Source organism: Protopterus annectens, chromosome 9.part0 (assembly GCF_019279795.1).
Source record: "Protopterus annectens isolate FY-2018-M chromosome 9.part0, PAN1.0, whole genome shotgun sequence".
Classification (NCBI taxonomy): domain Eukaryota; kingdom Metazoa; phylum Chordata; order Ceratodontiformes; family Protopteridae; genus Protopterus; species Protopterus annectens.
The window spans coordinates 1,016,361,228-1,016,373,683 of NC_056743.1; the positions used below are offsets into that span (position 1 = coordinate 1,016,361,228).

The 12,456-nt window shown below is 39.1% G+C and overlaps 1 protein-coding gene across 4 annotated transcripts in view; it reads left to right on the top strand.

The window, feature by feature from the left end:
- The window catches only part of NCKAP5L (NCK associated protein 5 like), a 610,993-nt gene that overhangs the window by 366,285 nt on the left and 232,252 nt on the right, over window positions 1-12,456 (top strand). For all 4 annotated transcript variants that reach the window (XM_044083803.1, XM_044083806.1, XM_044083804.1 and 1 more), the window contains 2 exons: window positions 670-708; window positions 3,715-3,834. In XM_044083803.1, the coding sequence (XP_043939738.1) occupies window positions 670-708; window positions 3,715-3,834 (159 nt within the window). The remainder of the gene's footprint in view (window positions 1-669; window positions 709-3,714; window positions 3,835-12,456) is intronic.

Consider the following 12,456-nt stretch of genomic DNA (forward strand, 5'->3'; position numbering starts at 1 on the left):
TCAGAGTGGGGAAGTCCAGTATGTTCTAAGATAAGGCGGAATAGGGATAGAGTAAAACATATTAAGTAAAATAAAATAAATAAGGTCATACTGTGTCTTAGAAAACAATAACAGTCTGTGTTAGGAGGAGAGGTTTGAGGCACCCACAGCTAAAGTCTGTTGTGAAGTAATGTCCTCTGCCTTTGTGCAGGTTTCCAAATCAGGGAAAAAATACAGTAGAGTTACTGCAGAGGTGTCTGATGTAATTGACTTTTCACGTCTATCTTCTTTTTAGTATGTTCTTGTTGCATGCAGATAGCCTATTTCATCCCCCTTTATGAGTATGGATTCCTAATTCTGTGTGACTGGGATGGTTGTAACAAGAAGGTCTGGTGTTCCCAGTGTGCAGGGGGAATGCAGAGAGTAGGTAACGGACTGGAAGCACTGCTTTTTTCCTGTCTGATCCATCCAGTTTATGAAGTTGGTGGAGTGGTCAAACAGGCAGCACTGAAGTTGAGTTAGCTGGCAGAATTTTTACTTGGAAATTTTATGATGCAAAAGGTTTGCCAGTGCTGTGTCAAAGATGGTGGGAAGTGCGTTTGATTTTCATACACTAATTGCATGATTCCATATATTATGTTCAAAGAAAGAGAGATGTTTGTATAACAGACACTCATGCTTTTTTTCAAGGTTGCCAATCATGTTGTCCAAGCACTTCTGAATCAGAAGGTAAGGTATTTGTTTTTTTTAACCTTGCAGTAATTCACTAAACAATAGCACCTGTATAAAAAAAAAGAACCGAAATCCAAATAACATATTGAACATGTGAGTGTAGCCTCCATAGGCATCTTGATTATTAACAAACACAAAGATTATTTCTTTATTTGTTTATTTATTTTTGTAGAAGGGTCAGTGTACTAGGGTGGGCCTAATAGGTGCTGGAGGACCTATTTTTTTTTTTAAGACATGGGTTCAAGGACCGAGCCTGGCTAGTGACTTGATAATCTGATTTCAAGGCATGCAGTCTTATATGCAGATAAGGGATGGTAATATCTGTTGTGGGAGCTTCATTTTCTACATAGAGGCTAACTCAGTACTCTTAAGCATTCCTTTAAGAGCTGTTGTTTCACATAGAAGATAAATAGGAGCTCAGGTCTGAGTTTGAGGCTAGAATTGCAGAGTGAAACTGAATAAGTAGGTTTTACTCCTCATTTGCACATGTAGTCTATGTTTCAGGTTTGAAACTCTACACTATAAAAGCCTTTCTTCATTAACGTTTACACCGTGGGATTCTATACTGATGCTAGCTAAGGATGTACTATTTCTGTATTTGAGACTGGAGTTTTACACTGCAGTGGTTTGTTTTACACCAGAAACCTCACTTCCTTATTTATGAATAAAGGCAGGGTGTGCAAACCTAAAATCTCACTGTACAGCAGCTTAGGGCTTAAGCATTATCTTTAATATTTCAAATCTTGCATCAAGGTCAGATGAGGGTCTGGGTATTGTGACTGAGGCTTGGGATCTCATTCTGAAGGTAGCTTAGGGCTTGGAGTCTGGTTTTGATGTCACAATGTTGGATTAAGACTTTATGTCTGCTGGCACAGTAGTGGACATCTGAATGCATTGCTAACAACTGGCACTTAGGAACAGAGTTGCATCACTAAGCAGTCGTCTGAGAATAGGTGATTAAGCAGTTAACAGCATTTTTTTCCATATTAGGGATGGGGCAATTGGAAAGGCTGTCGTGCAATGTGTACCACTGACAGTTCCATTGCCCCTTGCAATGTTAGCAGGTGTGCACTACACAGTTAGGCAACTCTTGACATCATTGCACAATCCACCACAAACATTGAAAAAATAATCAAGTCAGAGGAAGCTGTAGATGGTTATCACTCTGCCCCGCCTGCTAACTCAAGTTCTAACAAACCTAGAAAAAAGAAGGGACGATCGTTACTTCAGCCCAGGAGGTGGGTACTTTTGGGACATGGAGGAATGGCTTCCCCACTATACACATGATGCCTGATAGTCACAGGAAGAGAGAGAGAAAGAAAGAAAGAGAATAAGTGACATTCTTAACCCAGGGGTAAAATGGATGAGCTTGCAGTTTGTACAGAGGATTAAGGCTAGGAGCTGTTAATGAGCTACTTCCTGAAGTACAGGGTTTGATTCCCTCAGCCTACTGTATATCCTTAGTAAGTCACTTAATTAGACAGTGCTTTTGGTCTATTGGGAATCTGGGCTAAGCTCATCAATGGGGTCCCGGACTGCATGCCTAGTAATTACCTATGACTGAGTAACAAGGTGAAGGCAGCCTGCATCCAAGCGCAATGCCTGTGTATCACAGGGAAGAAGGATGCAGATCTTTATAAAGAATTAATGTCAGGCTTACAAGGGATACTTTGTTAGGTTTAAGGTTGGAATCCTAAAGTAGTCAAATGCTCCTTTGTTTTATTTAATGTTTAATTGGTATATATTTAGTCTAACTAACTAACTCCATTTTAGAATACTGTTATAATTTATTACTTGTTTAGTTTGGTTTTCCATTTTTGCTTTGCATTATTGCTTATGTTTTAAGCAGTTAAACAAACTTGAACTTGAATTGCACTCCAAGGCTATCGGGAGACATGAGACTAGCATCTGTGACTGGGTCTCTGTCTGATGTCTGTGCTTAAAGGTTGGAATTGCAAGAATCCCAGTATGTCTGCTTTGCACTGAAGTCTCACACAGAGATTGGCTAGGGGCTTGATAGCCTGTGGTTTAATTTAGAATCCTTAGGCCTGTGACACTGAGGCTGGGCCCTCTTGCCCAAGATGTGTGGATTATGTCTAGAATCCCACATAGGCTTTGGCTAGGAAGCTGTGATTCAGATCACGAATCCTACAATAAAGTTGACTAGGTCCAAGTACTATAACTTAGATCTGGAATTTCACACTAGGTGGTGATCTGGAGATTGTGATTCAGATCTCAAAACTGTGTTGTAGTTGGTTGGCAACCTATGGTCCTTGATTTATGTGTAAAACTTTGCACTGACTATGACCTAGGGCCTATAAATTGGGTCTGGTACCCAGCACTGAAGCTGTGATAATCCAGACTTTTTAACTTCTGACCTAAAATTCCACACCAAGCCAGCTGAAGACCTACAGATTCCTGAATCCCACACTGACACTGGCTGCTGTCATGGAAAATCCATGATTCAGATCTGGAATCTCAAACTGACAGAGGGGAGACAGGAAAATGTGATTCAGTTATGGAGTCCCACACTACTGCTGGCTTGGACATTGTGTCTGCTATTCAGATCTAAAGTTGCACATTGAGGTTGTTAGAGGTTGGGAGGTTGAACAATGTGTATTTTGTCTTGTAGTGGAGGGTTTTAGCACAGGGGAGTGATGGGGGACTATAATCCACATTTAGGTAGCCTGGGTCACATAAAGCCTGTACACAGCCAGTGCCTTGAAACACTGTGGAGTTACAAGGTCATAGTCTCCATTATGGAGACGTGTTGAAATACATCTTCCTTTTAGCTGGTGGCTAGATGCAGAATGGTGCTGAAATCCACCCGTGCCCTAAGGAGCTTCACTGAATTGTTGGTGAGGGAAAGAACCACAATGAGAGGGAGGATGGAACACAATGAATCAAATAATGTGACATGGGTTGTGCATCTGTCAGCATAAACTCTGATAGGTTATGGAGCTGCTCAGTCCTAGTCACTTAACTGCTATTTTGTGCTTTTAGGATCTGCGTGAAGAGTGTATTAAGTTGAAGAAACGGGTGTTTGATTTGGAGTGGCAAAACCGGGCCCTTAGTGACCTTTACCAGCAGAAAATGCAAGTTACTACCGGATCACTCCCACAGGTATGGTCTAAACTCTGTTAGCTATACATATGCTTTAGTGTCAGATCATTACTGAAAGTTTATTGTGCTTAGTGAATGTGCCTTTCTGTTTAAGAAAAGATAGAATGTTTATATTTCTGGAAAAGTTTCTGGGTCACATGGCAAATATACTGTTCCAGAGTTTATGTTCTGATTGCCAGATGGCAGGGAAATTTAAAAAGAAAAGTGCTACTGCCCATAGATAACACACTTCCTTTAGTACAACCCTCTAGGTACTGTATCCTTAACAAGACAAGGTATTGCTATGCTTTGATTTTTGTTAGCATCCTCTTTGGCTGGGCCCTGCTTGTAAGCTTTAACTTTTAACTATTGCTATGCTTTTAGATTCAAATGTTTGAAACAGCAGATGTAAGTACAGCTAGAGACGAATAAAGAAGGTTGCATAGCTTGGATCTGACATACAAAAGAGGAGTGCTGTTCAAGAAAGGACACTTATAATGACAGGTTCCAAGATTTCCGTTGTCTTGCTTGTAAATGAAAATATATGTTTAGTGCAAATAAGAGAACAGCTATTCAGGCCTGCAGCCACTGTTCAGGGAATCTGATTAACTAGATACAAGGCTAGAACTCCAATCCATTACCCTGCTGATGGACGAAGATTGAGCTGTTGAGCTCCAGTTGCCTGAGGTATAATCTGCTGACAATTGAAGCCCTGCCATTGGAAATCTCTGTCGGCAGTGATGCCCTTTCTGGAGGAATTTCACTCTTCTTCAAGTTGTTGAGAACATGGAGATGGCATATACAAGTCCGGGGTGTGTGAGGGGCTTGACCAACCCCCACATCAGAGATGCAGGGGGACTCCCCTCCACCCTGGCAAAAAAAATAAAAACACTTAAAAAAACGCTTTTTCGCCTTTTTTTTTTTTTGGCAAATGCATTTTGGGGATTCTGATCCTCAGTGCATTCAGTTTTGTCTACTCATAGTGGAAGCACTCCAGGCTGTGTTTATCAAAAAAGTCAGTTTCAATAAAGCTTGTAACAGGAAGGTGGTTATCTAAAGCATTTTATGTGCCCAAGAATGTCTTATAATCTTATGAATATAAAATGGAGCATGTCAGCGCTAACTGTAAATCTGTGAAAATCTTTAACCAGACTATAGTTCATAAATCTCCCATAAGGTGGGCAGCTATGTTTAGTGAGCCTTGTTCAACAACACTAAAAACTAAGTAAAAATTCAAACTTTATAAAATTATGTTCATGTATTGCATACTGACTTTCTCACTAACCATTCCTGTGTTTATCTAACAAAGCTATAGTTCTGAAAAATGTGATTAAGTTACAAGGATATAGATGTGCAAACTGATTTCATTATAGTTCTTTAAACATTTAAGATAATATGCATTTATAAGGTTTCTTAGCGAATAAGAGAAATTGAGCAAATCTGTTAAGAAACTCATACTATGCACACTTAAATTTTTAAAACCACTGAACTGTTATTTGCTTTGTGTCCTAACATTGTATGTGTCAAGCATGCAGTGTATGTGTCACCTCAATCAAACAGTATAAATAGAATGTGAACAGATATTTTTGATGGCTACACTGGTTGTAATGTCTTGTAGTACTGCTAGATATCCCAGTCCTTAGCCATCACGTGTAGGATATCATCTACTATGTATACTATAACATAAAAAGAATTGGACATAATATGCTAAGCTAGTCTGCCATGCAGATTTCTTTATTAACTGAATTTTACTTCTTTTTTGTTCACATTAGATTAGTTTTATATTAATAACTTCAATTTACCTTTCAATTTACCTATGCCTGTCAGACTGTAAACTTACAAGTATTGGCTTATGGCAGTTTGTACTTCGCAGAATGCTCTGGTTTCCTCCCACATGCAAAAAGCATGCTGAACTGATGATCCACAACATTTCCACAAGGTGTGCGTACATTGTATTGTGCTAATGAGTATTGTGTGCACACTTCAATTAATGGTTGTTTTTTCAGAGTTGGTTTTGTGCTTTATACACTTGCTTTCTAGAATAGGCTGCAGGACTCACATGACCATGAACAGCAGACAGGATCATGGGTATTATAAATACAGATAAGTTAAAATGAGATATATGTAACAACTTAGGGTACTAAGTGTATAGTTAGGCAGAAAAACCATGACAGGTGGCACTCATACAATTTTTTTAAATCAGTAAAAAAAAATCACTTTGTGTTTGATATGCCACTCATTAAAATGTAAAATGGGGTGAGGTGGGATGAGGTAGTAGTTGTTATTCAACACCATCCTTTTAAATGGACTGTAATAATATTACATGTTTTCTGCCTGTAGTAGCTTATGAAGGAAATGACAAGAAACTGATGCAACTGTTGTGGCAGTGGTGGGCATAATATTATTTGTTATGTTGAGACTACAGTGTATCCAAAACACTGGTTATGCAGTGGCCAATAAAATGGCTCTGAGTTTAGTCTGATTGTTTGTATAAAGAGTCCATAGTGCTGATTGCATTCAAGTTAGCACTACCTGTGAAGGCTGAAATGTACACATGTGGTGGGAATGTCATATGTTCACTTATGGGTAGAGCCTGTTGGTGAGTTTACTGTTCATTACAGAGCACCAGATTTATTCAATGTATTTGGTTTGGCTCTGTGATGATGTGGCATTTCTTTCTGCAGACTGCATGGGTTTATGCCCCCTGCCCCTACCACAGAAACAGTATGTGGGTATGTGCCTTTGGCTGCGGTCATTCAGGAATGAACCAGTACTGGAGAGCACTGCCAAGATGGGAATGCTCAAACAGCTGATGGCCAACTCTCTTTTGGAAAGAGGTTTAGGGTTCTATGTGTATCTTTCTTTATACTTAAATCCAGGTAATAAATAATCCAGTAAACCAAGTCTCGACCACACCGTGTTGCTCCAAAATGTGAAATTGTTTATTTAAGCGGTACCAACTTCGATAAAATTTGGTTAATTAAAACAACAAAATAAAATGCTTTTCGTTTCCAACAGTTCAGAAACTTTTTCAAATCACCTGTACTCCGTCCCTTTTCACCTTTATATAGTGATCGTGACATCACTATTTTTTAAAGGTACAAGTCCACTTAATGTACATCGTACTTTTAAAATGTCAAAGTTTTATGTTACATGTTGCCAAGTAAATTCACATAAAACAATGTCACTTAAACCAAACATTTTCTCTTCTTCTTGTCATCCAACAGTAAAAAAGTTTTCTGTCAACAAAACTTGAAAATCTAGCCTTGTGGTTTAATACATTGTAAAACCACCATACTACAAATGCGCACTGCTCTCTTTACATGTATACTAATACAAGCGCATTTATGTAGTACCGTTCTTAATAATCTAAATATACTTAGCCTCCTTTGTATGCACTGTCTATTTCCAACATGAAAATTTGAACTATGCCAACGCAATGTTCGCTGTTGGGTTTGTTTTATAAAAACGTGTACTATTTACACTTGTACCTATACAAACACCCTTGTACTGGCAACGACCATAATAAAATCAATAAGCTAAAATTAATTTAATAAAACAATTTTATGTTGAAACACAATTGTTGTGGCGGGCATACCAGTCACATAGCAATTATTCTTATGACCTGCTGCTAGTCAGCTACAGGTTGTACTAATAGTACTATCTAGTTGTATAAACTTCTATTTTTAACAAGTTTATCAAAATTATGTCTGTGTGTATAAGCTGCAAACTCTTTTGTTTCATATTTCCTTATTGCAACGTTATATTTTTAATTTTTTTAATTTCCTCATTGCAGCATTATATATTTAAAATATTTAAAATATTTAAAAACTACAGCCTATCATTTCATAACCACCACCCCCGCAGGTTAGTACTATGTTTTATATAGTTACTTGAAGTCACCATACTATAGACATTTACAATAATTTAACGTGGTGGGCATATATGTTTAATTTAGACCACATTTAACTAGGAGGAATATTCCTTTGTATTTTGTAAATGTCTTCATAGTATTAATCCTGGTTTTGAAACTTAATTATTAAATATTTAACATTTAATATTGTATTTTGTTGCAGTAAGAAAACTTACAGACAACAATTTTAGTTTATGTGCGACTCCTTGTGACTCTTGGACCTGCAGCCTTTTTCAGTGTTTGGTTTATTTCTTTTTACAAGTTTGCCAGTTCTATGTGTATCTGACCTCTGGCGCACATTAGTGGTAAAATGTGGCCCCAAGCCATGTCACACTGGGTCTATTGTGACATGCTTGCAGGAATATATGTGTCCCTGTAAACCATTATGAACTATATCAGCAGTTGTAGGAAAACCAGTGAATAGTGATACTCATCTTGACAGCCCCCCACCCCAAGAAACAGACAAGGCTGACCAACCACTGGATCCAAATATGGATGCTAACTAATCATTCTGAATTGGAGAGCTGGGAAGAAATTCCGATTTTATTCCTAATGTTATAAAATAATTCACAGTTGGATGAAATGAGTGAAAGCAGCTGGTGGTTGCGGCTACAAACTGGAGTTCACTGCCTGCACTGAGAACAAAAAAGTGAAAACTGCTAACCCTGAAAAACTGGTAGCATTGAAAACAGCTAAAAAAATCCTGAATTCTCTGACTTTTACAGTGGACTAAATCCTAAAATTATTTTCATTTGACCGTAGACTAGTGTAATGCAAAGAAGGATTTAGTAGTCATTGCATGCTAATGTTTTTTTTTTTTTTTTTTAATTCCCAGTTATATGTTTCCTGAGGCTATTTTCCTCAAGGGAATAAATACTGTCCTGTGGATTAGATATAATCTGAATAACAGCAGGCTCCACAAATGCTGGAGAAAAGCTTTTATAAATTTGCAGAAAGCAAGCAAACTGCTGGGTTTGTTTTTAGCTGGAGAAATATTGGGGATTTGTAATAGCAGTTGATGATATCTTACACTTAAGGTATGCAAGAACAAAGAAAGCTGCATTTACTTTGAAAATGTCAGTTATCATGAATGAGGCATAGTTACTTCCACTGTATATAAACTTCTGTTTTACATGGAGATCAGAGCTGTCTGTCCTAATGATAATGTCCATGTGTAGCTGGTTTAAGACATTCACAGCTCACCATTTAAATATTGTTTTTATTTTACTGAGAAGACTGCATGATTTTAATAATGAAGAAATGCCTGTAATGCCCAGTGTATCACTCCTGCATATTCTGGGCTGGTTATTCACAGCAAAGAAAAAACACTCCACAAACACTAGTGTACTGAGGGAGCCCAGCCAAAAATGGATACCTGAACCTCACAGCCAAAAGAGAAAGTCAGAGTTTTCTTGTTTTTTTGGAGCAAGCTCCTTGTGTTCACCCCCTTTGGATGGTGAGACCCCACAGCTTCTTTATGCTCTTAAGATTGTTGCAGATTTGAATTTGGAAAATATCAACAAAAAAGAGACATTTTGTGTTTTAAAGTGACAGAATTTTCTGTACGAATGATGTCTCAGTCACAGAAACAGCATCAAAGGACTTCTTTTCTTATGATGTGCAACTTTCAGGATGTAGTTTATTAATGGCATCATTTATAATTACAAAATTAAATAACGTATGATTCATTCTACTTCAAGTAATGTCAGAAGTAAAATGCCAATGTGAAAGGTAGGAGGTAGAGTTCTCAGAAGAGTTACCTGTACCTGCAGTCACCACACTGAGCAAAGAAAGGAGCAGAGAACATATTAACTGGTTGTGTCAAGTGATAAAGATTTGGAACTGGGGGGCGGGGGGTGGATGGAAACCTGCTGGTGAGAACAGCTGTAGATCAGTAGTAGGCTCCAATGTAGCCCAAAAAGAACAGCTGTGTTTAAAGCTCTGTTGGAAAAGTACTCTGGTATGAGACAGGGGTAGAAAACTGACACAAAATGTAGCAAAAGAACAAGCAAGGTTGACTCAACATGGTATTATAGTATGTAGTGCAAGTGTCTGGGAAGGAAACTGTGAATGCTGCAAGCTCTGATGCAGCAAGGAAGGATGGAGACTGCTGGTATCAGAGAAAAGTGGGACATAACATGCCAGGGTATAAATGCTTATGAATGAGATAACAAAGAGGGCTGGGGGGGTAGCAATCTGCATAAGAGAAAACATCACAAATGAGGTCACGGAGGTAGAATACTTGTGAGCACCTTGGTGGTAAAGGCAGAGGAAAGAGTGGAGTGCTAATAAGTCAGTACGGTGATCATTCCCAGATACATCAAGGTAAGAGGAGACCAGACTGCAAGAGGTAAGTGAGACAGTTATAATCATGGGGGAGCTAAACCTGCCAGGAGTAGATTGGGAGATTCCAAGCTCCAGGGTAGAAGGGATGTGGGAGGTGACTGAGTTCTTAAATTGTTAAGAGTGCATTCAACTGGAGTGATATCAAACCTGAAAAGACAGAATGCTGGATTTGGTCCAAACCATGGGGGGGGGGGGGGGGGGGGCATCATGTTTTCCATATCATGGCACTCTTAGACAAAAGTGATCATACTAGTGTGTGGTATAAAGTGAAGGGGAAGAGTAAGAAACCAAATGTGGGATTTCACTGAGATGGATTGTGTTGAGCTGGGGAGAGATGAAGATGAGTTAGGGATCTGCAGGCAAACTGGGAGTGAAAAAGCCATGTGAATAGGCCAGGTATGAAGTACTCAAAAAGTGTATGAACATGAAGCAAAAAGGTTAAAAGAGGAATTGACCAATATATCCACACACGAGTGTGATGCTAGAAGCAGGATATGCTAAAGGTGGAAAGGAAGGGCGGAGCAATGAAAGAGCCATAATACAAAGATGTAAGCAGAAGGATGGGAGATGGGGGGTATGATATGGGTGCGCAAGATATGTCATGAAGATGTGAAGGGGTCATCCTCAACATGAAGGACAGGGTGAATAAGGGGCACATGCAGCATATTGTTGCTACCAACTACCCCCTGGGTCTGTGAACGTACTTCATCACATTAATATTGTTCGAAGTCTTCCTTTTAGCCAATGAGAATAAAATGATGTAGTCCATTCTCCTTTTGTAGATATAGACTAATATTAAAGCACTGTACCTAACATCAGTGTTTTATAAACTCCTGATAAACGACTTTGTAAGTCCAAAAGCTCAAGTAACTGTAAAACCTATGTTGGTCATATATAAGATGTCACATCACCTCTTTGTTCTGGTTTGTAGTTCACGGAAAGCATGTTTATAGTTCATGGAAAGCATTACAGACCCATGGAATGGACTGCTGGAAAGGTTAGTGGAGGAAGACTCCTCTCTGGCCTTCATGGGAGCATGGAATGGAGCGAGAAAGGATGATGAGGAGTCAGATGGAGGGGAGACAGAAAGTTAAATGCACTGAAAGGGTAAAATAGGCTAACTGTCTTTTTCTGCCACCAGACTAATGTGATTTAATGTAACTTGTCTTGTAAAGTTGCATTCCTATATATATTCCAGGGGATTCATAAAGAACCCCACCTCTCTCATTAAGGAATGTGATAAAAAGGTCCAGTTTCCACAGTACGCTACTAGTCCATTCAGAGATGCATTAAATACAATCAGGAAAAGACCTCAATATCAGCTAATTTGTATGTCTCTGAATTGCCATTAGCTACTGTGAGTTCAGATTAGCACTTTCCTGCAGTAGTTAATAGTGGCGGCGGCCAAATTGTGTTAGGACAGACATCCCCAGTCACTCTCCCACACAGAAGCACACAGTAAAACATACACGTGCACACATATTCCATACCTGTCCCTGTGTTGTCAGAATGTCCTCAGTGTCTCTTTTTTTCCCTGTCCAGTAATTCCTGGATAATTACAGTCAATCATTAATGCCAGACATTATAGTTTCACACCACATATCCTTCAGTAAATTCATGATAGTTAAACAGCTGTTATGTTAGTGAGTTTCTGTGTTTGTAGGAGTAATACCTAAAACCCATCCATGAATTTGTAGATGCCGCGGTGGTACGGCGTAGCGTTGTTACCTCACAGCAAGAGGTTCTCCGTTCGATTCTCGGCTGGGCTTCGAGTGCCTTCTGTGTGGAGTCTGCATGTCCTCCCCACGGTTGGGTAGCATTGAAAGACATGCGTGTGTAATGGGCGTGCCTTCGTTGAAGGTTACGCGTCAAGCTGGCAAAAATCTTCATGGATGCTTTCCACTCCCTTCTTCAAGGGACTCTTAGATGTACAGACAAACAAGCCAAATGTATTTTAAATGACGCATTGGACTCCAGACATAGACTGGTCGCTTCCCACTAAAACACGCAAGTTGGAAAGGGTGCCTCCAGCTTGAAATTCTTTTCCACTGTTATCTTCAGTGAGGCTTCACTCTGCTCTTCAAGGTCTCTTAGTCTAACAAGCCAGGCCTGTTTATATCCGTTGTCCAACACTACCCTCAACAAGTTTTAAATGTGATTATGGAAGCTAGAAGACCTAGTACAAGGAAAGTGTACGAGAAAAATGGAAGAGGTTTTTATTTTGGAGTACAGCAAAGAATTTGGAGATTTCTGAGCCTAATTTGAGTGTGGCTCTTCAATATCTTACTGAGTTATTGGACAAAGGTTTGTCCTTCTCTTCCATTAAGATTCATGCTGCAGCAATTTCAGCTCACTATGATTGTGACCCACCATTGTTTTCGCAT